The sequence below is a fragment of the Cavia porcellus genome, unplaced genomic scaffold (assembly GCF_034190915.1).
Source record: "Cavia porcellus strain 051 isolate PalLab524CR breed Dunkin Hartley unplaced genomic scaffold, mCavPor4.1 scaffold_4, whole genome shotgun sequence".
Lineage (NCBI taxonomy): Eukaryota > Metazoa > Chordata > Mammalia > Rodentia > Caviidae > Cavia > Cavia porcellus.
Genome location: NW_026947487.1, coordinates 100,010,577 through 100,038,407, shown reverse-complemented (window position 1 = coordinate 100,038,407; position 27,831 = coordinate 100,010,577). Strand labels below are relative to the sequence as shown.

The 27,831-nt window shown below is 39.9% G+C and overlaps 2 protein-coding genes across 3 annotated transcripts in view; both read left to right on the top strand.

Moving 5' to 3' along the window:
• Gfod2 (Gfo/Idh/MocA-like oxidoreductase domain containing 2) overlaps positions 1-27,831 on the top strand; it is a 54,725-nt gene that overhangs the window by 6,935 nt on the left and 19,959 nt on the right. The gene's annotated exons all lie outside the window — the stretch shown is intronic.
• LOC134475771 (small nuclear ribonucleoprotein Sm D2-like) overlaps positions 1-27,831 on the top strand; it is a 34,531-nt gene extending 6,700 nt beyond the window's left edge. The window contains exon 1 of the mRNA XM_063247529.1: positions 1-27,831. This exon is cut by the window's left edge and continues 6,700 nt beyond it. Within this exon, the coding sequence (XP_063103599.1) occupies positions 20,977-21,330 (354 nt within the window). The 5' untranslated portion in view covers positions 1-20,976 and the 3' untranslated portion in view covers positions 21,331-27,831.

Genomic DNA, 27,831 nt, shown 5'->3' with positions numbered 1-27,831 from the left:
CTAGCAGCAGTCCGCCTGTTTCAACCTCCCAAGTGCTGAAATTATAGGCATGTATTACCAAGCCAGGTCTAACACAATTTATAAATACAGGGGAACTGCAAGTTCGAGGCCACCTTGGGCTACATAGCAACTTCAAGGCTGGCATGGACTACATAAAGACCCAGTCTCAGAAAACATATGTACATACATAACAAACAAATTGATGTGAGGGATTTGGTGTGTAGCTCAGTGGTAGAATACTTGCCTCACGTGCACAAGACCCTAGGTTCCATCCCCAATACTGCAACAATTAATTTAAAATGTGTGTGGAAAGTGTGGCAGAAACTGGGCAGTGCAAATGTTTCCTATTTCAGGTGTCAGTGAACCAAACTGTAAGGTTACCTAGATCATGAATTTACTTGTATGTCATTGAAAGGTAGTTTTACAGATCTTACAGCCTTTTCTGAGGCTGTTATTTCTTTGGTGCTTGCTGAAGAGTTTTGACTCTTAGATTTTTCTTTTGTGCTTGTTGATGGGTAGCTTTCTGCAAAAAGGGTGACTGGACCAGTCCAGCCAATGGGGAACCGTTTAACCTTCCCAGGCACTAGAGGCGAGATAGCAGAGGTAGATAACATGTGTCTGGGTTGCTGTGTCCCTGGGTCCCTTAAGTGTGTCCTATAGTGAAAATCCAGAAGGAAGTCAGGTGAACCCCCCCAAACTATCTTTTGCTGCCACAGAAAGAATAGAGCACTTATTTCTGCACAGAAGGTTGAAAACAACGAAAACCTGTCATTTAGTTTTGTCCATTGAAAACCATTTTGTTTTGTTTTTGTTTTAGGGATTGAACTGTGCCTTCACACTGACCTACATCCCACTGAAAAAACATTTTTCATGATAATTTAAAAGTCACCCACTGGCCTGGAGATGTAATTCAGTGGTAGAGCACTTGCCTCGCACATCCAGGGCCCTGGGTTCAATCCCCAGCCCTACAAAAACAAAAACCTCACCTTTTGGGACCATAGTTAAAACTAAAATATGTAGCATAGTTTTTTCTGTGTTGGCTGCTTCATGTACCTTACAGATGTGTGCTGTGCAAAGTAGAGTGTTTGTTTACGTGCCTGCCACAGGAACGATCTTTGAATACTCCCTATTCTCTTAGTCCTTGGATCATTCTTCTGTGCACTCCAGGTTCTTATGTAATGCCTGATTCACTGTGTGTTTAAAAATATTGGGAAATAGCTTGATTCATGCCAGTAATTTCAGCACTATAGGTAGTCAAAATAAGGGGATCACTGATCTGAGCCCAACCTGGGCAACTAACTTAAACGCTGTCTCAAAATAAAAAATTTAAAAAGGGATGTGGGCTGAGTTTGATTCCCAGTACCAAAAAAGGAAAAAAAAAAAAGATATACATGTGTCTCAGTGCAAAAGTGGCTGGCTTCCTTCCCCAGTACCAGATTAGGATAAGCTAGAAGGGAATGAATGAGTAAAGGACTGTAATGGCTAAATACTCTACCTTTAAAAGGGGAATGGCAAAGAGGAGAGTCATGTTTAAGGAAGGAAAAATTCACTGAAGAAGCTAATAGTCGCCCAGGTGGGAATTTCTAATAGACACTTAGAAGTATGGAGGTGGAGTTGGAGTATTCTGTCAGGGCTGGAGATAAGACATTAGGAATAGAGCCAGGTGTAGGAGCACATTTCTATAATCCCAGCGCTTTGGGAGGTTAAAGCAGGAGGATCACTGTGAATTCGAGACCAGCCTCGGCTACATAGTGAATTTAAGGTCCATCTGAACTGATTAGTGAGACCCTGTCTCAAAAAAATAAAAATAAAAATGAGGTTAGGAATATTTTCCTGGCAGTCACAGTGAAATTGACGGATAAAGTTCCTTGGAGAGAGAGTATGGCTGAGGATGGAAATTTTCAGGGGAGTGTCAGTCTGCCTTTGGCTGTTACGCCATAAGAGAAAAGAATGATGCTGTTATTGCCATATTTTTAAAATCAATAAAGGGCCAGGGGTATAGTTAAGGGTTTGAACACTAACATGAACAAGGCCCTAGGTTCAATCCCTAGCACTAAGGTTTAAAAAAAACAAACAGTAGAGATATAATATAGATGATACATGGGTGCTTTTCCTGTTATTATCACCTGTAGCTTTTTATACTTTAAAATTTTTAAATGTATTTGTTTTCTTGAGACAGGGTCTCACTGTGTAGTTCTGGCTGGCCTGAAGCTTACTAAATAGCCTCAACCTTCCAGAGTGCTTGGGGTATAGGCTTGCACCCATGTATCCAGTTGAGCTGACCCTTTTGTGCACTGGTTTCCTTCCTGGAACATGGGTGGAGGAGGGCGGAGTAGGGAATTGGTCTATACTGTGATTCCCCGGTGGCCTGCCTAAGAGTTTATTCTGTAAGTACCGTGTGCTAACCCATTACACCACTGGAGCTCCACAACCTAGAACTTTACTGCCCTGACAGTTTTTTGAGCTGGGGAATAGCATTTTTCCCCTGCCCTAGTTTTGTTTTTGCTCTTAGTGTTTTTGCTCTTTGTTTTTGCTCTGTTCATAGAAACAAACCATAGAGAAACTAAATTTTCTCCGTGGACTCTCTAGATCATTGAAAGCCAGGTTCCAGATAATTAATTATAACTATAGTTTGTAAAACTCCATCCTGATTTCTTTACTTAGGCTCTTATTTTTCAGTGGGAACATAAATGCAGCACAATAAACCTCATACCTATCTGAAATCATTAGTATTATCATTTCAGGCTCTTTAAGTTGTAGGTTTGTTAGTGGGGAGATGTAACTGTATGTAGTCTTTTAGCTGTGAACATGCATCTAGAACTCGGAAGCTGAACATTTGTTCCAGGTTCAGTCTCTGGGGGTGAAGTATACCTATCTTTGCTCTGTGGGTCCAGCTCTGCTAGTTAGGTGTTGTTTGCCCATCAGGCACACTACCTCAATTCTGGAACTCAAGGGGGCCAGAAGAAAAGCTGAAGGACAGTAAGACATACTTATCTAATTCTTGGTATACAACTGTTGCTAAAGGTTACATGAAAGGCATTCTTGTTTATTTCTCAACAGATTCCTGGTTTCTACAAAGCAAAACATTGGTCTTTTTGGGTTTGTTTTATTTTCATTTTTGAGGCAGGGGCTCACTATGTAGGTCAGGCTGTCCTTGAATTCACTATGGAGTCCAGGTTTGCCTCAAACTTGTGGTGATCTTCCTGCCTGTGCCTCCCAAGTGCTGGGACTGTAGGCATGCACTACCACATCCAGCAAAAAATTGATTTTCAAATCCTTCTTTTCTTTTTTTTTTTTTTTTTTTGGCTGGGGATTGAACCGAAGGTATTCCTCAGGCTAAGCACAAGTTCTAGTGCCAAGTTATCTCCCAGCCCCTATATATATTTTGAAATTTTAGCTCCTTTACCATGTTTTTGTGTTAAAGATCCTTTTGCAACTGGTTATTAAGTCTTACGGTGAGTTCCACAATATTATTCAGGGTAGCTTGTACTCCTTGGATAGTTTATAGTCTTAAAAGTTTTAGCTGGGCACAGTGGCATAAGGCTGCAATCCCAGCACTCAGGAGGGTGAGACATGAGGGTCATGAATTTGAAGCCAACCTGGGCTATATAATGGGTTCAACACTGGCCTAAAATATGCAATGAAAGCCTGCCTTTAAAAAAAAAAAATAGTGACATACGGCCTGTAATTCCAACACTAGGAGGCTGACACAGGAGGATTAACATGAGTTTGAGGGCACCCTGGGCTACACAGAGTTCAGTCCAGCCTGAACTACATAGATCCTGTCTTATTAAAAAAAAAAAAAAGAGCTGGGGATTTAGCTCAGTGCCATAAGCACCTGCCTGGCAAGCACGAGGTCATGAGTTCAATCCCTGGTACAAAAAAAAATCCAAGCAGAACAACCAATGTGGACCAAAGTCTCAGAGCAAGACTGAAGGAATCTGGTGTAGTAGTAACTGCTAGCCTCTTGAATACAAATGTAATGAAAAAGTGATGTGGTGTGTTAGAGACCTGGGAAGCCTCCTATCCACACTGCAGACCTATTTGTGAGCCCTATCAAATAATTTGGGGGCCAGGAATATAGATCAAATGCACAAGTGCCTACCTGGCAAGTACAAGTACAAGGTCCTGAGTTCTATTCTCAATACAAAAAAAAAAAAAAAAAAAAAAAAAAGAACTTGATTGGGACTTATCCAGCAGGCACTTGAAGGCTAGAGAAGGAAATGATCAGGATCAGCAGAACTGCGGGTGTCTTTGGGGAACTAGAACAATGAATGTATTGAAGAGATAATCCACATATCCAGTTGATGGAATAATGGATTGGCCTTAGGGACAGAGAGACTTCACTGCAGCCACATGGCTGCTTGTAAACTGGTTAGGTTTGAGTCATTTTCACTTGGTTGAGTCCACTGTCACTTTCCTTTTCTTCACATCTGTGTGTTGGCATTTGACTGAATGTATCCCATTCCTGCTGAGTCCCTATGATCTTACAAGGCTTGACAGTGCAGTATGCTTCACTGGTAAGGGAGCATCTTACCTGTATGGGACTGAGGTAACTAGGCCATGTCATGTAGAGGAGGGCTGAAAATTGGAGAGATGGTTTTGGGTGAGGGGACCCTTTTGGCAGTTGATGTAACAAAAGGCAGCAGACAACTCATCTTCCTGATTCTAAGCTTAATACATTATTTGACCGTTGTTTTCTTTCCTGAACAGTTAAACTTCATATTGCCTCCAACTACTTAGGCTAGTGACATAGGAGTATCTTTTCTTTTTCTTCAGTTCCTAGGATTCAACCTAGGGTCTTTGCACTAAGCTACATCCCAGCCATTTGCTTTTGTTTTATAACAAGATCTCACTAAATTGCTCAGTCTAGGCTTGAATTTGTGGAAGCTTTAGGCTTCCACAGTGCTGAGGTTACAGGTATGCATTAGCACACTCAGGATTCCACCCCCTCTGCTCCCACCTCCACGCCCACCCCTTTAAATCCAGGGCCTTGCACCAAGCTACATCTTAAGTCACAAATATCACCCTTCTTTTTTGATTTTTTTGTTTGTTTGTTTTGGTTTTGGGTTGTTGTTGTTGTTGTTGTTGTTGTTATTGTTGTTTGAGACAAGTTCTTACCATGTGGTTCAGGCTGGCCATGAACCCACTAGGTTAGCCCAGGCTGGTCTCAAAACTTGGAGCAGTCCTTCTGCTTCATCCTAGTCTTCAGTGCTAGGATGACAATCATGCACCACCATATCCAGGGCTAGCCCTTTTTATTTTTCTGTTTTGAGACAGCAATACACCTGTAATCCTAGCACTTAGGAGACTGAGGGAGAAGCATCACTGCAAATGTGGAGGCCAGCCTAAACTACATAGCAAGACCTTTCTTCAAAAAAAATTTTTTTAATTAAAAAAATAAAACCATAAGACAGAATGGAATCTTCAAGGGAGTATAAATAGGGAACAGAAATGGACGAGGCCCTGAGCTGTGGTTACTACAGTCATCACCCAGAAAATCTAGCAGTGAGGACTGAAAGTTGGAAGGAAAATTGAGATGTTTGTGTTCTGGAAGCCTGGTGAAAAAGACTGTGGAAGGTGGGTGGGACATAACCGCATTGGATGCTGCTGATAGGTCTGAGTGAGCAGAGTAGGAGAACTGACTTGGATTTAGCAACATTTTAATTGTATTGACAAATATCAGGTAGCTGAAGCTTAGTTATTTGTAGTGTGATTTATGGCCAAAAGTGTAGGCTTTTCAACCATGAATCTGGACACAGAGCATCATAAGAGTTGTGTAGTTGCTGTTTGAAGTTCTAAACATTTTGTATTTTTAGAGGAGAGGAGAATGAGGGTTTGAACCAGGCCTTCACACTGAACTATACCCCTAGCCCTTTTTTATTTTGTCACTAGATCTAAGTTGCTTGGAACAGGCTGATTGGAACTTACGATTCTCTTGCCTCAGCTTCCCAGAGTGCTAGGATTATAGGCCTGCATTATCACATCTAACAAAATATTTTACTCTTTCCTCCTACCTCCTTGGCTCCATTCTGTACTGAGGAAATGCTTGGATAGATGTTTGGACTTCTCTGGAGAAAAGGGAGTATGCCAATTACAGGCTGACTCTGTACTGTAGGCTTGCGAACATGCTGGAGAATGATTCCACAGCTTCCTGCTAAGCTTGTGCTCTATTGCTGATCTCTACCCTCAGTCAAACTGGCTTTTTCATTGACTTTGGGTTGCTGGGTTTTGTTTTTTTTTTTTTTTTTTTTCTTTTTCTTTTTCTTTCTAAACTACCAGTGTCTGTCTATGAGAATTCAGCTCCATGGTGTGGACAGTGCCTTTCTAATACAGAACTCAAAAGTGCCGTACAGATATTGTATATCATTTACCATTTTAAGTTAGGCTAATTTATATCCTGCTGAATGCTGTCACAGAACTGTGTCTTTTTTTTTTTTTTTTTTTTTTGTCTTTTTCCTTTTTATCGGTACTGGGGATCGAACTCATGACTGCCTGCTTGCAAGGCAGGCACGTAGGCCGCTGAGCTAAATCCCCAGCCCCTCAGAACTATGTCTTCCCTCTTCCTTTATAGTACTAATCTCAAATTGTCATGACATGCTTATGGTTTTTGTTTGTTTGGTTTGTTTTTTGTCTTTTTGAGGCAGAGGCCCAGGCTGGCCTCGAATTCTCAGTGATTCTTCTACCTCAGCCGCTTGAGTGCTGGGATTGCAGGCGTGTACCAACATGAGCAGCTCAGTTTGTATAGTTTTTGATTGTTTTATCTCTCCCAGACTGTACAGTCCTTTTGAACAAAAGCTGTAACTATTTTGTTCACTAACCTAGCCTGTGCTTTGTCTATGGTTTGTGTTTGGTTGTCCCCCCTAGTACCTCATGCCATCATGGAGACAGGCTTCTAGAGTTTGTGACTGATTCATAGTCCAGTTCTGGGATTATGGGTGTGAGTGCTAGACACAAATGGTTGTGGCCTAATACATATAAGAGACAGAGTCTTCTCTTGCACTCTTCTCTTTTTGCTTTTGTTGTTTTGCTATCTTCTGCTGCCATGAGCTGTTGCCCCTCTGCCATGCCACTGTGCTTGGAGCCAACGATTATGGACTGAAACCTCCACAAACTGTGAGCTAAATAATCCTATCCTTTCTTAATTTTGGGTATCAGGTATTTTGTCTCAGCAATGAGAGAAAAATAACCAAGACATGACCCATAACAGATCCTTAATAAATGTATATTAGGAGCTGGGGATTTAGCTCAGCGGCATAAGTACCTGCCTTGCAGGCAGGCAGTCGTGAGTTTGATCCCCGGTACTGGTAAAAATGAAAAAAAGACAAAAAAAAATGTATATTAATGAGTCTGTCTGCATAAATTGCAGGTGTAATTTCACACATAAGCACCTAAAATAGCCTATAATTAGCTCAGCTAAAGTCACAGTCTGTTTTAAAATGAGGTTGAAGGGCTATCTCATACTACTTAGGAGCCTGATATTAGCTTTGGCCACAGAGTTTTATTTTAACTTTTTTGATAGAGTGCAGTTGAACCTAGGGCCTTACTCATGCTAGGCAAGAACTATACCACTAATCTACATTCTCATCCCAACAATATTTTATTTTATTTTATTTATGTTGATACCAGGGATTGAACTCACAGGCAGGCACTTATGCCACTGAGCTAAATCCCCAGCCCACCAACATATTTTATAGTTAGAACTCAAGTATAAAAAACTATCTAGGCCATGCATGGTGGTGCACACCTGTAATCCTAGCACTCAGGAGGCTGAATTATGAGTTCAAGGCCAGACTAACCTACATAGTGAGTTTAAGGGCAACCTTAACTACATAGCGAGATCCTGTCTCGATAAACAGGCAAACAAACAAACCATCCATAGAAAAATCTAGTTTCCAAATGAATCTTTTGACCTTATCCTTCCAAATGGGATTATGACAAAGTCTGGTGGCACCTCAGTCTGTGGGAGGTTCAGAGCTCTGGCAGCTGCTCTCGCTGGGAAACTCCAGGTTTGGTGCTGGCTCTCTGTCCAGTCTTGGGCTAAATGGACTTTGGGACTGAACTGGGGCTTCCACCTTTCTGTTATGCCATACCTTATTGCTAAGCCACAAATAAACATACACCATTTCCATACTTAACAGCCATAATTGTTTGCTTACTTAGTGATAGAGGGGAACTGTCTTTGAACCCTCTCTTTTAATATGAATTCTCTTCAAATGACATCTTTTTTTTTTCCTCTTTTGGTGATACTGGAGTTTGAACCCAGGGCCTTCATATTGAACTATATATATTCCCAGGCAGGGTCTCACTGTATAGCCTAAGCTGGCCTCAAACTCACAGTCTTGCCTTGGCCTACCAAGTGCTGCAATTATTGGCATATGTCACTATACCTTGTGAAAAGTATCTTTATGTAGACTCAGCAATTGCTGAGACCAACTAGATCACTGGGACTTAACCTCATACTATTTCCTCAGAAAACTTGTTCTCTTGGCCCCAACCATTATCTCCATACTGATAAATGTCTCTCAAATTAAGCTTACAGGATTTTCTTTATTTTAGAGAAACAGAGTTTTAATTCATATATAATCATTATAAATATGAGCTCACAAACAAATGGGTTGTTCTATGCCCTTAACTACTTATAATGATTTTTTGTTTTTGGTGGTACCGGAGATTGAACTCACAATCTCGCACTTGCCAGGCAGGTGCTTACATTGCTGACCTAAACCCCAGCCCCCCATATAATGATTAAAAATTGAAGCATGTATTTTTTTTATTTTTAACCAGTACCAGGGATCGAACTCATGACCACCTGCTTGCAAGGCAGGTGCTTATGCCACAGAGCTAAATTCCTAGCCCCGAAGCATATATTTTTAAAATTGAGGTATAATTTACATACAATTAGGTGCACAGATCTTAAGTATACAATTTGAGGAATTTTAACAATTTTTCATCACGTAACCATAGCACCAGTCAAGAAATAGAACATTTCCATTACTGTAGCATGTTTCCCTGTGTTCCTTTCTGGTTAAACCCCCTACTAGTTAAACTTCCACCACCACCACCACCACTTCTGTCTTTGGACCACTGTCACTATAAATGAGGCTCCTGTTTTTGTTCTTCAAATGTATGGATTCTTGTTGGTTTTTTGTTTTGGTTTGGTTTGGGGTTTTTTGGTACCAGGAATTGAATACTGGGCCTTGTATTTGCCAGGCAGGTAGTACACTGCCGAGCTACATCCCTGGACCCCAAATACATGGATTCTTTTTTTTGTCTTTTTCCTTTTTATCAGTACCGGGGATCGAACTCACAACTGCCTGCTTGCAAGGCAGGCGCTTATGCCGCTGAGCTAAATCCCCAGCCCCTATAGATTCTTACAGAATGGGTTTTGTGGGTGTGTGCCTGGCATCTTTCATCCAGCACAATGTTAGTAAGTTCCGTACATATGACTACATGTACTAATAGTTCATTTTTACTTCTTTGCTTTGTTCCATTGTATGACAACAGTATAATTTGTTTATTCATTCTCCTATTAATGAACATTGGGGTTTATTTCTCACTTAAGTCAGTTCAAATAAGGTATTTGTGAACATTTACATAAATTTGTGGACATGTATTTTTATTTCTCGGATAAATATCTATGAATGACATTGCTGTGATTGGATTCATATGTGTAACTTTATATGAAGTTGTCATTTTTAAATGGTTGCACCATTTGACAGTCCCATCAAGGTTGTATGTTCTATATTGTCTCCAAACTTTAGAATTGTCAGCCTTCTTTATCTTAATCATTCTAATGGGTGTCTCACAGTGCTTTCAATTTGTGTGGCCCTAGTGACTGTGATATGGTATCCTTTTTAAAAATATTTTGTTTTATTTTTTATTTTTTAACACCAAGTACATTCATCAGAAAAGATATGCTTTCTTATGTGCTTAGTACCCATTCCTGTATTCTGTTTTGGTACCTGAGGTTGAACTCATGACCTCACACTTGCCAGTCAAGTGCTTTTGCTGCTGAACTAAATCTCCAACCCCGTATTCTGTTTTGAAATTTGTCTTTTTATTGTTAATTTGTAAGTGTTCTTTAGCAGCCAAAACCGTTGTTATATATGTAGGAGATTTTTTTCCCTCAGTGTACGGCTTACCTTTTCATTTTTAAAATCAAGTCTTGTTCTTTTCTGTTTGTTTGTTTGTTTGTTTGTGACAAGGTCTCACTTTGTAGTTCAGGCTGGCCTTGCATTTGCAGCATTCCTTTTACCTCAGCCTCCCAAGTGCTGGGATTGCAGATATGCACTATCATGCCTGACTTAAATGGCACATCTTTTTTTTAATTTTTTTTTTTATTTAAGGAGAAAAAGAAAAAAAAAAACAGAAAAAGAGTACAAGTTATACAGAATTTCAGAAAAAAATAAACAATAGGAAATCACTAGTTAATAGATTACATATTGTTATCTTAGAAATAGTTGTTCAAGTTATAAAATTAAAGCATATAACGTGGACTTTCAAACAGTGAGACTGCAAACAGTTTTGTTCAATGATGCAACAAAACTCAGTAATATGGTTATCTGTCTTATACATTTAAATATGTATGCAGTTATAACCTTTAGAGCACTTTCTTTTCCTTTCTTTTGTACAATGACTATTACACATTTTGGGTTTTATTACTCCCACAGTTCTTACTACTTTTTTTCGAGGAGAGTAAAACCAAATGTGACATAACAGAACAGAGTCAGTCAAATCAAAAGGATAAACATAATAGATAATGTAAAAACAAAATACTAGGAGATCAACAATGGTTACCATACTGCCTCTTGCTATCTTAAAAAGAATTGCCTATATCACAGTTATAATAAAATTGAACAAAACAGTAAAGAATAAAACCAAAAAATTGGAGACATTACAGGACTTTAAAAGAAGATAATAGTCAACCGGAATGGGCGTCATAATGAATCTTACTTTCTTTACAGTTGTTGCCTATACTTTTGAACTTGGTACTATCAAGCAAAGCAGAATAGAGGAAAATCAGTCAAAGGAAGATGGTGACGGCTATACAGGGTTTCAAGTCAAGTTAATAGGAAATCAAAGTGGGTTACTATAATGTATCCTGCTTTTTTATTTTTCCCTTAATTAAAAAGATAAAAATAAAAAAGTAAATAATTTTAAAAAAGGAGACTGAGATAAAAGAGGGCAAAACAACAAAACAGCACAGGTCAAAGCATAACCATTTAAGCAAAATAGTGTTTCACCACAAGATATCCTGACCTAAAAGTAGTTACCATAGTGTCTCTTTCCTTGAAATCTTTGAGTATAACTTCATATACTGTAGCACCAAACATATCAAGACAATGTAAAACCATTCAAGGGGAATGACGGTATTACAGGGTATTTAGAACCAACTATCAGAAAATGAACAATGGTTTCTGTATAATCTCCTTGTCTATAAAAGTTTTTGTTTATATTATCACATATAATAAAATACAATAAGATACAACCTGTTGAGACCGATAGAGACAGAAGAGTAAAAGCTTGATGGGACTTCAAAGCAAGATGATACTAATCTGCACTAGCTATTATGATGTCTTGTTTTCTCCAAAATAGCTGTTCCTGCCATCCAGTCTTCTCTGCCTCATTTCTGTTGAGATGTTTTTCTGTCGTTTGTTGTCAGTTTGTCTTCTTCATTTCGCTCTCTGCTCCATTCATTGTGGCATCTCTGCCACTGTTTCTGAAGTCTTGGTATTTTCCTTTTTTAGAATATCCTGCAGTATTCTCTGTAGAGTTGAATTGGTGGTTGCAAATTCCCCTAGTTCCTCTTTATCCTGGAAGCACCTTGTTTTTCCATCAATTTCTAGGGACAGTTGTGCAGAATATATCAATCTTGGCTGGAGGTGGTTGTCTTTCAAAGTTTGAATTATTTCCCCCCACGCTGTTCGTCATTTGATGGTTTGTGCCGAGAAGTCTGCTGTAATTCTGATGGGTGTTCCCTTGTAAGTAATCTGTTTCTTGTCTCTCACGGCTTTTAGTATTCTGTTCTTATATTGGATTTCTGGAATTTTGATTATTATATGCCTGGGTGTAGCTCTGTTGGTTGTAGATGGCTGGGGTCCTGTACACCTCATACGTCTGAGTATCTTTACCCTTTGCTAAATTAGGGAAATTCTCTTGGATTATTTCTGTGAATAGTTTTGTAGTCCATTTGTTTGTGTCCCTACTTCTTCTTTTATGTTCTTAATTCTTAAGTTATAGATCCTCTTATCATCTTCTAGCCTTTGTATTATTGCTGTTTGTTTTCTTGTTATTTTTAAGAAGTTTTTCATTTCATGCTCCCATATTACAAATCTTCCCTCCAATTCAGATAATCTATCCTTAGTTTCAAGCTGTTATGCTAGTTTTCGATAGAGTTTTTAGTTTCCTAGTAATCTCTTTGAACCTGCTTCACATATTCTATGTTTTCTCTATTTTCTCCATCAAACAATTCTTCCCTTTTTTTCTGTTCTTCCATTCCACCATCTGTTTTTTCTTGGGCGGTGCTTAGCATTTCTCTAACTATTCTGCTTATATCTTGCTTTATTTCATTAAATACTTCATTTTTAAACTCATCTATGAGGCTCTGGAGATACTGCTTTATGTCTATTGGTGCCGTGTCTGATATTGCATGTTTTCTGTCTTCCTTTGTGTTTCCCTTTCCTGGATCAGTGTTCTCAGGATTGGGGACTGAGGACCCTTTCTTGTTGCTTCCTCTTCCCATACTTTTTGTTCTTTCCATACAAGTGAATGTAGGAGGCCCAATTTTTTTCTTTTTCGGTTACAGTTTGTTTGAATTGTGCCGGCTAGGTGTTCCTGCCCACTGTAGTGTACTAGGGAGACACAGACCTGGGCAGCCTATGTTGGGCCCACCCCTCCAGGTCAGCCTACCAAAGGCTTCACCGCTAAGGTGCACCTCCAGGCCCTGGGACCTGGTGTGGGCTAGCCTATTGGGTCTTGGTCAGCGGTGTCACGCAGGCCAGGCACTCCCCACCAATCCCACTTGGGAGGGGAATATGTGACTAATGTCTCTGCAGTGCTCTATTCCGGCAAGTCTGCCCGGTGCCAGTATGTCCTTTGCTGGAGCCTCCTACTCTATGAAAGGGTCCCCGTTCCTCTCACTCACTGCAAGTCGATGTAGGGCTCCCTGCTAGTCCCACTCTCAGCTCCATTGACAGATGCCCGCTCTCAGAGCTTTCGCGCGTCTCTCTCTCTGCCCTGCAGATTTGTACATAGCAGTGGCAGCAGGAAGTTGTAATCGCAGCTTCCAGTGGCACGGGTTCTAGCTTCGGTGCTGAGATTTTATCTGTTTCTGTTATAGCACCAGGATTGGATTTCCAGTTGGTTTCTCTTAGCTTAGTTCATTCCTGGGTCGGCAGGGTGTATCTCCCCTTTCTTAGGACTCCTCATACCACACCATTCCTGGATTTTAAGTGGGGTATCTCAGAGACCCTCCATAGCTGCTGCTATCTATCTGCCATGTTCTTCTGGAAGCTGAAATGGCACATCTTTTAATGAGCAGAAAAATACTTCAAATTTTGAAACCACTTGTGTTAGCTCCCTGTTACTATAACAAATATCTGAACTTAGGGCCTTTTTAACCTGGGCTACATTCCCAGCCCTTTTTTATTGTGTTATTTTGAGATGGGGATTAGGTTTAATGTTTTGACAGAAAATTAATTGCATTAGTGTGGCTTGCAGATTATATTAAAAGGCAGTAACTTCATCTATAGAAATTCCTCTTTTTAAAGCCTAGTACTAAAAATAGCCTATTTTGTAATTTAAAAAAACATGGTTACAAAGCAAACTATTACCTGATATTTTTTAAATAGTTTGAATACAGCCACTTAGCCTCCATCCATCTGTAACTTTCTGAAGAGCTGACTACTTCTAATAGGACCAAAGAGACACAATCATAGGACAAGTAATTGTACTTGAAAATAGCTAATCAAAAATATTCTAAAAGATACACTAAGAGAGTTTTTTAGATGTGAATATCTGTGTGTGTGTGTTGTGTGTGTGGGGGGGGGGGACCCAACCCAGGGCCTTGTGCATGCTAGTAAGTGCTCTACCATTAAGCTGCATCTGCAGCCCAAGGTGAATTTTTTAAAAATGAATGAAAGGTAACATGACAGAAGAACATAACAACTCGATTTCAGTAAATATTTCTCTCAACATAGACATAACTGGATAGAGCAGATGCAAAGGAAGGGAAATACTTCTAACAAATTTATCTCCTTGGTCCATTTGTATTACATACTGAGGGGTATGAGAAAACTAGCAAGTGACTACACTGTACTCAACTGCTGTAAGCAAAACTGAGAGACATTGTGGTGCAAAGGGAAATGCCAGATGGTGGATGATGCACATTTGTCCCAGGTTTCAAAAGGTTGAAGAAACACTATCTACAAGTGTCTGAGATTGATATTGATGATTCCTAAGAATAATAGTGGGACTTCTTTTTAAGCAAATAAGTGATTCCTGCATATTCCCAAAGGAAATTGATGAACACTAAAAGATGTGTAACCTTTATGATTTTAGGGGGATGCTTGTTTTTGGTTTGATTTGGTTTGGTTTGGTTTGGTAACAGAGTCTCCCTATGTAGTTCAGACTGACCTTTTTTTTTTTTTTTTTCTTTTTGGTACCAGGGATTGAACTCACAACCTCACGCTTGCCAGGCAGGCACTTATACCACTGAGCTAAATCCCCGGCCCAGACTAACCTTTAAACTTACTATGTAAGCTAGTCTGGCCTCCTTCCTCAGCCTTCCAAGCACTGGGATTAAATGATGTTCTACTATGTCCGGCTGCCCTTTATGATTAAAAAGGACATCATCTAACAAACCTTCATGAATGTATAATACTATACCAGATGCCTTAAGTGATAAAAATCTAATATTTGACCTTGAGATTATGGTCAATTCTGATTCTGTTGGGATTTTTTTTTAAATGCATTTATGGAATTGGTTGGTCTGGGCATTGTGAAATATAGATATCATTTATTTGATTGTGAGTTGTGCTTTACAGTTTCTCATCCCACTGGACAAAAGGACTAGTGAGGGCCAGTACAATTCTATGAAATTGTAATTACTTGAAGTACCTAACCCACAAAGTAATAGAAGCCTCAGGTTCCTCATCTGTCTCATGTTATAACAGTTAAATACAGAAGACTGGAATATAGTGTTTACTTAGAAAAATGTTAGCTATTATTGGCTTGAAGACAGCATGTTGATACAAAGTTGATGGAAAGAGTGAAAAAATATCCAAAATTATCTCAATTGATAAACAACTGCCCAAATTAAATCAAGTGAAATTGATTAGAGAAACAAGTTGAAGTACTGAATTTTGGTTCAAAAAACTAGAATTGGTACATCCATTTTCATAACTATTTTTCATAATAGCTGAAATATTCAGCTCGGATATCCATTGACAGATGAATGGATAAGCAAAATGTGGTATAGTCATACAAATGAGTGCTCATTTGGCAGCACATAAACTAAAATTGAAATTATACATATGATGGAATATTTTATTATTTTTATTACTATTATGGAATATTATTCAACCTTAAAAAGGAAGGAAATTCTGACATAGGTTACCACAGTTTTTTTATTGTTGTTGGTTTGGCTTGGTTTTGTCTTTTTGAGATACCATATTAGTACACTGTTCAGGCTGGCCTTGAGTGCACTTTAGCCCAGGCTGATCTCGAACTTGCAGTGATCCTTCTACCTCAGGACTGCTGAGATTACAGGCATGTGCTTCCATACCCAGGTGTTTGGTTTTGTTTTTGAGACAGAGTCTCTCTGTGTAGCTTTGAACTTGCTTTGTAGCCCATACCAGCCTAGAACTTGGAATCCTCTTGTCTCTGCCTCTCAGTGCCAATTAAAAAAATTTTAAGGCTTGGGAGTTAATCCAGTGATAGAATTTATACCTAGAAATCGTGAGGCCCTGAGTTCAATCCCCAGCACTGCAAAATAAAAATAAAACCTGACTACCCAAGAACAGAATATTTACTAGGACCTTTAAGAAGTCCTGCAGTGTGAAGATGACATAGCTAATCTATATTCTGAAAAAGAGGCAAAAAGGGACTGGGGATTTAGCTCAGCGACATAAGCGCCTGCCTTGCAAGCAGGCAGTTGTGAGTTCAATCCCTGGTACCGATTAAAAAAAAAAAAAGAGGCAAAAAGATCAGACTACATTTACAATATGATCAGCTTTTTGCCCAATAATAACTGTTAGGTCCCCCATCTGAGAGACAGCATAATTAATCATCATGGCAACGGTTCAAAACTGTGCCCTGATAATACACACTTCTTTCTCAGAAGCCCCTATAGCTTCTTCCTCCCAAAGGTCTGCCAAAGCTCAGGCATGTAAAGGTTTACCCATTCCCCTGCACTCTTAACAGAACAAATCAGCTTACATCAGTCCTCAGGGCTCTACCCCCATCAGAGCCTGTATCAGGCAGAACCTGTCCTTTGTCTGCAGGGAGAGCCACACAGCCTTCTCTGTGATGACTCACTCTGTGCCCTCCCCCATTAAACTTTCTTATCTACTTGCCTCCTCTCTTTAATATTCTGTGCTGCTCTAGATTGAGTACAAGTCACTCAATCAGTAACCTCAAATTTCAGTAATTTTAGACAATCTTTATTATTTCTCATGATTCTTTGGGTGACCTGGGTGATAGTTCTAGTCCTGAGTCAGCTCAGCTAGACTTGGCTGTCGTGGTCTCACTCACATAACTGGTGTTTGGCTCAGCATCAGCTGGGGCAGGACAGTGGGGATGATTTGGTCGCTTGTCTATTGTGGTGCAGCTGTATGGCTTGGGCTTATTCATCTTCCAGCTTCTTGTGTCATATTGCCAGTGTCCAATTGGCCAGAGCAAGAAAGATAGTTAACCCTGAGGTGACTGGCAACCCAGTGGCTTAAACAAAGGGAGTTTGTCATCATTTTGTACACAACCTGCCACAGCTTGGGAAACATTAAAATCATCACAGTTCCACAGTGTGGGAATTTCATGGGGACACATTTCAAGTCTATCTAAAGAACTTTCTGCCTCAGGAGAACAGAAGTAAGCTACCAGTAAAAGAAGGACTTTGTCATTAAATGTGCTGAAAGGATTTTGGAACCTTTTGTTTTCCCAACTGGAACCTGTTACATCATTTCCTCCAGGAAACCTTGCCTGCACATCACTCGAGCGTGCTAGATACTGGTACTCCTGTTTGTGCTAAACTCTCTAGCCTCCTCCCTTCTCCCCTCTGTCTATTTGTTTGTCTGTCTCTGTCTCTCACGTTTCTGTGGCTCTGCCTGTCATACCTTAACGGATTTGCTCAAGTATCTGTCTTGTCTATGAGATGAAACTTCTTGAGGCTACAGGTAATTTACAATTCATCCTCTCAGTGCCAGTGTCTTCAAAAAAATTGCCGGTGGGTGTGGTGGCACATGCCTGCTATACCTGCACTCAAACTGATGCAGGAGGATTGCCACAAATTCAAGACCAGACTGAGCTACATAGTAAGTTCAAGGCCACTTGAACTACAAAGCAAGACCCTGTCTCAAAAAACCAAAAAAAGAAGAAAAAAGAAAAGAAAAAGAAAAAAAGCAGTTGTGCCATGCTCAGTTTACCTCTCGGTAGCAACCCCAAGCCATAGAATCTATGTTCCTTATGGAAAGAGTTAGGGAGAAAAAAAGAGTTCCCGCCAGTTGAGATTGCCTCTTTTAAAGAACATTTCCATAAATTTTACTAAACTGTACCTTTTTGTTTTTCTTTGAACTGCATGAGGATATTATTCAGCCTAGACAAGTGCCCTACCACAGAGCTACATCCCCTACCCAAACCGCCCTCCTGTGCTTATGTCATTAGATATAGCTCTGTGCAAGGAAGACTGGGGAAATAGTTTGGGCTATGTATGTTGTTACCTCCAATATTTTAGTAGTGTTAAAAACAAAATTATAGGGCTGGGAATTTAGCTCAGCTGCATAAGCACCTGCCTTGCAAGTGTGCAGTCGTGAGTTCGATCCCTGATACCGATAAAAACGAAAAAGACAAAAAAAGGGGGGGGGTTAATGAAAAGCTTTTAATGAAGAAATTATTTACAGTTCCTCAGGCTATAAACATGAGATAGTATTGCAGCTGGTTGATATTACCACCCTAGCCACTGTAGACAGAGGTGTTCTTATTCCTTGAACCCAGCAAACTCTATGACCTGGGTCTATGGCAGGGTCCCTTATTGAAGAAGCTGTGACCTTGGTCAAGGAAAATACTTTTGGCAAACCACATTCTGGAAGGGAAAGAGGATAGAGTATTAAGTATTTAGCTCTTTTCTTCTTGCTCTCTGATCTCTTCCTGGTATCCAAGTAGAAGTCAGAAGACCTGGAACCCTGGACATTAGCCATTTACTTCCTCTTCTCCTCCTCCTTCTTTCACTCTCTCTCTCTCCCTTTTTTTTTTTTTTTTTTTTTTTTTTGTACTGGGATCAAACTCAAAACCATGTGCAGGGAAAACAGGAGCTTATGCTGCTGAGCTAAATCCCCAGCCCCTCCTTCTCCTTTTGAGGGGAGCAATACTGGGGATTAAATCAAGAGCCCTGTACTACAAGGGCTGTCTCTACAACTGAGCTAGATTCATGGGTCCCCTTTTAATTTTGAGACTAGTTGGCTTTGAACCTGTGACAGTCATGCTGCATCAGCCTCTTGAGTTGCTGGGGTTACAGGTGTGTGTCCCTATGCCTTGTCTCCAGATTTGCCTTCTGATGCATGAGACACCACAGAACAGAGGATCAAAGGGGAAAGGGTACAGACCAAGCACACCCGCCTTGTCAGAGTCCACATTCCTTAGATTAGCACTGGTCTTTCTGACTTGTCATCTTCAAACATAAGTCTCTTCATCATTCTGTGTCCCACAGTACCCCATTACTGTATAATAAAGATGTGATTCATAAACAAATTAGTATTGTTTTGAATGGTGAATCTGAAACACGCAGTTACCAGGTCACATAGCAAAACACACTTGCCTGCTCAGACTCATCATAAGGATGAAGGAGTTATCCTACATATATACATGTTACAAATGACTATTTTGGGGCTGGGGATTTAGCTCAGCGGCATAAGCGCCTGCCTTGCAAGCAGGCAGCCGTGAGTTCGATCCCCGGTACCGATAAAAAGGAAAAAGACAAAAAAGAAAAACAAATGACTATTTTACAGAGGCTGAGAGAGCTAAGTAACCTGCTCAAGGTTTCACATTGGTTGTAGCACTTGCACACAGCCAGTTGTGGGAACCTAGAAAATTACCTGGCCTCTCTGAAGTTCTGTTTTCTCAACTATAAAACAGGTTTGCACGGACTTGGAGACAGGCTGCACACTTCCTGGCCTGTTGTACTCACTATATATTAGATCCAGATTTATCCCATATTCCTATATGGCTTTTACAGAGAGACATCTGTCGCATTCATATGTAATAGAAGGTAATAGTAACATTTTTAAAACTTGACCTATGGGGGCTGGTGAGATAGCTCAGTGGCATAGTGCCTACTGGCAAGTGTGAGAGTGTGAGTTTGATTCTTGGTACAAAAAAAGAAAAAAAAAAAAGCTTGACCTATGTTCCAGGAGTAGTGGCTGACACCTATAATCCCAGCACTCAGGAAACTGGGTTGCTGTGAGTTCAGGGCCAGCCTGGGCTCTAATAGTTCAAGGTGAGACTGGACTACACATCAAGACCCTGTCTCAAAAAAACAAGGACTTCTGGGAAGATGATGGAGTGGCTAGCCACAGAGAAGTAGCCTCTGAAATTTGGTGTCCCAATGCTGAGATATAGTAACAAGAGGAAGAGAAAAGGGAAATGGGTCCCCAGGAACCAGCAAGGATAAAAAGTGAGAACAGAAGCCCACAGGGAGAGCAAAGAGAGAGACCTCAGTGCACAAGAAGGAAGGTAGCAAGCTCAATTTCCTCATTGCATGTGAAGGGCAATTTGAACCTGCAGATACACAGTGACTACTGGCAACCTCAGAGTCCTCTATGGAGAAATGCACCAGTGGAATGGAGCAGTGGACACAGCAGACTGTGCTGGCTGGTGAGTTACTCAGTTTCAGACATACCCCAGCAGAGAGTGATTGCAGTAGCCATCTTGGAGGGGAGCCAACTGAGCTGGGAACTGAGAACAGCTGCAGGCTGTCTCCATCTAGTAGCTGTCAGTGCCAGAGTGAGATGGAACTGCGTTCAAGCTGGCAGGAGGCACTCAGAGTGTTATGGGTTGAACAAATTGGGTTACAGCCTCATAGCTAGAAACCATCCTGAACTTCAGTGAAACTAAAGGTGCAAACTTGCTGGGATAATCCATTATTCCTCCTGTAATGGATAACATTAAAACTATGCCTGGCTTGCTGGGATTGATCAACATAGATCTGGACTTGTCTGTCCATTTGGTTTATCTGTGACAGCTGCGAAATGCCTTGATGTGGATGGGTGTTTTGTGTGGGTGTGTCTTTTTTTCTCATTTTCTTTTTCTTTGTTTTTTGTTTGTTGTCTTTTTGAAACAGTCTCACTATGCAGTTCAGGCTGGTCTCAAACTTGCAACATTCATCTGGCCTTAGCTTCCCAAGTGCTGGGATTACACTTAGCTTGTTGTTTTTGTTGTTATTGTTCTTCTTCTCTTCTGTTCTTATTTTTACTTCTTTGGTCTCTCTTTCCTACCATTCTTTGCTAGTGTCTTGGTTACTTTTCTCTTAATGCGAGATAAAATACCTGATAACCAAAATTAAGGAAAGAAAAGTTTATTTAGCTCACAGTTTTCGGGGGCCAGGTTTAGTCCATAATCAACTGGCTTCATGGCAAGATGGCATGGCCCAGGGCAATACTTCAAGGTGGCAGAAGACAGCAAAAGTAGTAAGTGCAAAAAGAGGGGAAACAGGAGACCGAAGCAATGCAAAGGAAAAAAGAGTAACCCAAGGTTGCAGCTGCCACCATGAGCCTCCTCAACAAGCCCAAGAGTGAGATAACCCCAGAGGAGCTGCAAAAGCGGGAGGAGGAGAAATTTAACACAGGTCCACTCTCAGTGCTGACCCAGTCAATCAAGAACAACACCCAGGTGCTCATCGACTGCCGCAACAACAAAAAACTCCTAGGCCTGGTGAAGGCCTTTGACAGGCACTGCAACATGGTGCTGGAGAACGTGAAAGAGATGTGGACTGAGGTCCCCAAAAGCGGCAAGGGCAAGAAGTCCAAGCCAGTCAACAAGGACTGCTACATCTCCAAGATGTTCCTGCATGGGGAGTCTGTCATCATGGTGCTGCGGAACCCACTTATCGCTGTCAAGTAGGGGCCTCGTCCTTGCTGTCAGGACCAGGCATTTTCATCTTGGGTAGGCGTACAGCTTTAAATCTGAAGGAGACAAAGCCAAAGCAACAATTACATATGCATGAGCCAAATAATAGAATTAACAGGATTAGTATGAGTACAATTAACAGAGATTTCCACCAAGAGGAGCTATAATGGCTTCCCATAAGGAGGGTAAGGATAAGGTCCAGGAAATTTTAGAATCTGACATATCATTGATTTGTCATCTAACTTCTTGAACAGTTAATTGAAATATTAACAGAAGGATCAGGAATGTACACATATTTAGTTTTTACAATTGCATAAGTACCTCCAGTGTTGTTAGAATGTCTAATGCCATCAAAGTTTGGAGGTCTGTCTTATTAATAAAAAAAAAGATTTCTTAAAATAGCAAGAGTCCCACTGTTTGAAAGTCCACTTTATATGCTTTAATTTTGTAACTTGAACAACTATTTCTAAGATAACAATATGTATGTATTAACTAGTGATTTCCTATTGTTTATTTTTTCTGAAATTCTGTATAACTTGTACCCTATTTCTGTTTTTATCTTTCTTTTTCTCCTTAATAAAAAAAAAAAAATAGCAAGAGTCCACAAATCAGTCCAGCACCTGCTAGATGATGTGAAGAAGAATAACATAAGATTGATCAGAGTCAGTGAAAAAGCAGGAGATAGAACAAACAGCATAAAAAACCTGTTCACAGAGTAATGGCAGAAAATATCCCAAGCATGAAAAAATTTGACATATAGATAAATGAGGCATATAGAACGCTAATTAGCCATGATCAAAAGAAATCTACACTGAGGCATATAATACCAAATTCCAGCTGGAGATATAGCTTTCTGGCATAAGCACCTCCCTGACAAATGCAAGGTGCTGAGTTTGATTCCTGATACCAAAAACATCCAGAAATTCACCCCAAAAATGGGATATTGAAAATTGTTATAAAGGAAAACCCATTAGAATCACAGCAGTCTTCTCAGTACAAACCCTCAAGTCAAGGAAAACTTGAAATATTTTAAACCCTAAATGAAAACAATCTCCAACTTAAGACTGCTGTCCCTCACTAAACTATCTTTCAAAATTGATGGAGAAGTAAGGTACTTCCATGATAAAGAACACCTGAAGAAATTCTTAACCACTAAACCAGCACCCCAAAATATTCTGAAGGAAAAAAACAGTATTCTGAAGGACATTTAAGTGGCACAGTTTGTAATAGCTAAGTTTTGGAAACAGCCCAAATGTCCATCATCCAATGAATGGATAAAGCAGATGTGTTTTTTAATACAATGTAGTACTGCTGTGTCATAAAGAAGGATAAGTTTGAGACATTTTTAGTTAAATGAATGTGTCTTGAGACCGTGCTCCTTAGTGAAATAAATTGGACATGCATGTTTATATACCACATTATTTCTCTGGTATGAGAAACCAAAAGTGTAAATAAGAGCCAGAAGGTATAATGATGTTGGGAAATGGGAAGAAAATGTTCAAACGAAGGGGAAAATGAAAAAAGGGTCAAGAAAAAAAAAAAAGAATACCAGGAAAAAGTGGAAACAAAACTTTCATAAATAAAGGAAAGAAGGGTTAAAGAGATGGTGGGAAAAAAGCAAGATCATGTATAGGTATAAATTCACTGTGATGAATGTTATCGTGTTTTTTTAAAGAATAAAAATCTTAAAAAACAAAACAGAATAAAGCCAATCAAAACAAAATAGTGAAAAAAAATAGTGAATGTGGTACAGAACTTCAAAACAGAATAATAGGAAAGCATAATGGCATAGTATCTCTTGCTATCCTCACCATCCATACCATCAGACATAGCAAAATCAAACAAAATAAGACCAATCAGAACAGAGCATTAAATAAAACATAACAGTAAATCAGAACAAAACTAAACAGAACAGTGTTGGATTTCAGAAGCAAGGTAAATCAGAAGGCCTTGGGTTGCAGCTCAGTGCAGAGGCTTTGGGTTCAATCTCCAGTACCCCTTCCCCCACAAAAAAAAGAAGCCTCAAAAATTTAAGCAGAGTGGAGGATTTAGCTCAGCAACATAAGCGCCTGCCTGGCAAGTGTGTGGTTGTGAGTTTGATCCCTGGCACAAAGTTAAGCAGAATCTTACTTATCTAGTACTATAAATTAAATTAAAGTTCCCAGAATAGCCATGACCCTTAGATTTACAAAAACAAAAACAACAACAAAAACCACTTTTAAGTTGAGAAAATAACCAAAATAGCTGAAGCTGAAGCCCAGGGCATGAAAATTACAGATACTATGTAACTGACCTATGCTCAACAAAGGAAGCCTACAATGGCGGCCAATAGAAGAGAGAAAAAGTAGAAAAGGCAAGAAAGGTGGGATGTTTACTTCCAGAAAGAATGCAAATGGTTAAGATAAGATAGAACCACAGGGATATAGTGCAGGACACCAGTCAGGTGGCAGAGTGGCGTGAAAGGAAGTGTGTTGTTAGGAGTGTCAGTCAGAAAATCCAAGGCATGTTTAGTTCAGTGATTCATGCAGGCACAGGTGTGTTTTGCATAGTGTCAAGCAGCACACAGTGCTTCTCCAGGCTCTACTGGCAAACTAACCCCTATCGCAGATATGGAATTTGCACTGTATGTATATCTAAATGCAAAAGAGCTGGAAGCTGGAATGTGGGTCAGTGATAGAGCACTTGTCTTGTACAAGGTCCTGGGTTCAATCCCCAACACCAGAAAAAAAAAAATGTTCTATTCATCTTAAGAAACAGCATTAGGATTTGAATCCAAATATTGTTGTTGTCTTTGCGTATACCATATGTGCTTACCATTTCATTTTTTTTAATAATAGTACTGGGCTACAATCTCAGTTTTTTTTTTTTGAGACAGAGTCTCACTGTGTAGTTCAGGCTGGTCTTAGACTTACTGTGTAGCCCAGACTAATGTCAAACTCACAGTGATCCTCCTGCCTCAGCCTCCTGAGTGCTGGAATTACAGGTATGCACTACTGCACCTGGTTTGTAATTTTATTTTGACACAAGGCCTTGCTGGGCTTGAATTTGCCGTTCTGCTTTGGTTTCCCAGACTAGTGGAATTACAGGTATGCACCATCAAACCCAGCTCTCACTGGGTTTGGTATAAAGGATTCAATCTCCAGGACTACGAAAAAAGGGCCAGGGAAGAGTAAGGGGAAGGGGGAGGGAAAAAGGGGAGTGGGTAACTCACAGTGAATTTAGGGTTATATTAAGCCTGAAACCCAGCCGGAGTAGAGAGCACTGCTTTAGCTAGAGGACAGATGCTGCATGACGGACCTGCTCTGAGCAGGTCCAAATCTCATCTCATTCACATGATTTGTTATGTATATAGAGATCCTTGAACACTTAAACATGGGTATATATCTTTTGCACTTTTTTTCCCTAAGTACACTTCAGATAGTGTTTGCTTTCCTGTTTTCAATGAATAAATGGTGAATGTCTTTCAGGTTGTTAAAGGTCTTCTAATCTCATCGTTTTCAGTGCCGCCATACCTTTATGTATCTAATACATTAATTTTTCATGGAAATAACAAAATTTCATAACCAAATAATAGAATAACAATAGAAACTAGTAGTATAACTATCTTGTATTTAGGGGTGTTTTTCCCTTTCCCTTCCTTCCTTTCTCCTTTCCCACAACCTAGTTCCTTTTTCCTTTTGAACAAATTCTTCCCATTTCACAATATCTATTGTACATTTTGGACCTGTGTATACTCCTGGAGACAATACGATGTTTACACTTATGAGTCTTGATTTATTTCACTTATGAATATAGTCTCAAGTTGTCTCCCTTTACCTATAAAAGTCTTGTACCAAGGATATAGCTCAGTGGCACAGTGCCTGCCTGGCAAGTTTGATTCCCAGTACTTTAAAAAAAAAAAAAAAGCCTCAAGCTTATCCTTTTTATAGCAGAGTAATACTCCATTCTAGAAAAAGATCATATCTTTTTTACCTGCTTCCCTGTTGATGGACATTTGGCCTGTTTCCAAGATTTAGCTATTACAAATTGTGCTGCTGTAAACATGGACGCGCATATATCACTGTAATATGATGCTAGCCTATTACTTTACAACAGCAAGTAGAAACACCAAAACAACAAGATTTGGAGGCATATTAAGCACTGATTAGGATCATTTCCAGCATATCATACCCTGATCTCTGGTAGTTTAGGCCTTTATATATATGAGATAAGCAGGAAGTACAGAGGCAGAATGGCTTGTCAGTTGGGGATTGTTTTATACAATGTGCATCATAGTGACCAGCTGTTTCTAAAACACAGAAGCAACCAGATCTCAACAGGAAATATTACCTGGGCAACTGAGAAACTGAAGTATACTGGGGGGGGGGCATTTTCTATTACAGCTTTTATTGGACATCTAGATATGTTCCAGTTTTTCAATACTATTTTCAGTATTAATAAAGGTGAATTACGAATTTTAAATAAACCGGACGTGGTGGCTCACGCCTATAATCCCAGCACTTGGGAGGCTGAGGTGGGAGGGTTGTTGGGAGTTTGAGACCAGCCTGGGCTACAAAGTGAGCTCAAGGCCAGCCTGAACTGTATAGCGAGACTCTGTCTCACAAAAAGACAAAAAAGGGGCTGGGGATTTAGCTCAGTGGCATAAGTGCCTGCCTTGTAAGCAGGCAGTCATGAGTTCGATCCCTGGTACCGGTAAAAAGGAAAAAGACAAAAAAGAAAAAAGAATTTTAAATAAATCTTTGCCAAGGATGCCTGGCCAGACCAGATGGACATGTCTGTGTCTGGACAAGCCTGATAACAGAACATTCCTCCTTTTGTTTAACTGATGATCTTACAGTATAATTAAAATGTAACAGGATATTTCTTCCACTGTATAACATATGCTTTGTATAACTGATGACCTTTACACCCCCTTAGCAACCTAAAGATGTTACCCAAACCTTCCAATCATAATGCACTGAATCTGCGTTTGTACCTCCCCCTTGCCTTCTCCATAAAAGCCCCAGAGACCCGCTGGGAGATGCTGGCTCTTTGGACAAATCCCAGTCAAGGCCACTAGTGTAATAAACTGCCTCCTAAAACTCCTCAGTGCTGTATCTTCCCATGTTTGTTCTCTTTTTCCATAGCATTAAAACTAAGCATCTTTAAGTTGATGCGATAGCACACACCTGTAATCCTAGCACTCAAGAAGGGTGAGACAGGAGGATCTTTGGAAATTCAACACCAGCCTGGGCTACATAGGGAATTCAAGAATAGACTCAACTATGTAGCAAGATCCTGTCTCCAAAAATCAAAAAAAAAGAAAAAAAAGGAGAAGAATCTTTTTAGTCTATGTAATTCTTCTCTGTCTTGTTTGTTTTTTTTTTTTTTTTTTTGGTTTTGCTTTTTTGAAATTTTTTTTTTTTTAATCGGTACAGGGGATCGAACTCACAACCGCCTGCTTACAAGGCAGGTGCTTATGCCGCTGAGCTAAATCCCCAGCCCCTTGGTTTTGCTTTTTGAGACAGGGTCTTACTATCATAGTTCAGGCTGGCCTTGAACTCACTAGCCCAGTGTGGCCTTTAACTTGTAGCAATCCTCCTGCTTAAGCCTCTTGAGTCCTGGGATTACTTTCTCTTTCCTCTTGTACTGCTTTTTGCTTTCCACTCTTTTTTTCTTTGTCACATAACAATACAACCATGAAGTTTTATGTAAGGAGGATTTTTGTGATGTTGTTTCAAGACAGGGCCTCATCATGTTCTTAAGGCTGGCCTGGAACTCATGATATAGCCTCAAATTCTTGGTGGTCTTTATGCCTCAGCCTCCCAAGTGCTGGAATTAAGGCATATACTACCATGACTTTTGCAAAAAAGAACTTTGAAGATAGTCATACTCCTTATTTTGTAGTTAAGGCCCCCAAAGCTAAATGACTTGACCAAAGTTACAAGGAAAGAATGTAGCAGAAGAGTTGTAACCCTAATTTACCCACTTTGTTTTTTAGGACAGAGTTTTGCTATATAGTCCCGACTGGCCTTTAGCTTATTACATACTCTGGGTGGCTCATATTTACCATTATCCTTCTTCCTCAGCCTTCCAGTTGCTGGGATTACGGATATGCCTCACTACTGGTACCTTTACCCACTTTTCGTTTTCCTGCCTTCTCTGATTTGCAGGAGATGGCTACTACTGTTATCCTTCAGTTTCCATGGAGAAGATTTAGCAGTTTGTCACTGGAATTTGTTTTACAGTTTTGAAAAAGATGGTGACATATGTGTTTGTGTGGCGAAGATGGCTGTAGTTGCGTTTGTTACCCAATACAGAGTTTGCAAACAAAAACAGAATTTTACAAAATGTTTCTGTTTGTGAATCAAATTCTTTACAAATAAAAGCATTCATGAACCAAGGTACCACTGTACCCATTTGTGTTTTTTGGGCAGAGAATTTACTGCCTCCAAATACAAGCTAATTTAGTGGCCTCATCTGAGTGTGCCCTTCCCTACTAACTGTGGCATGTTG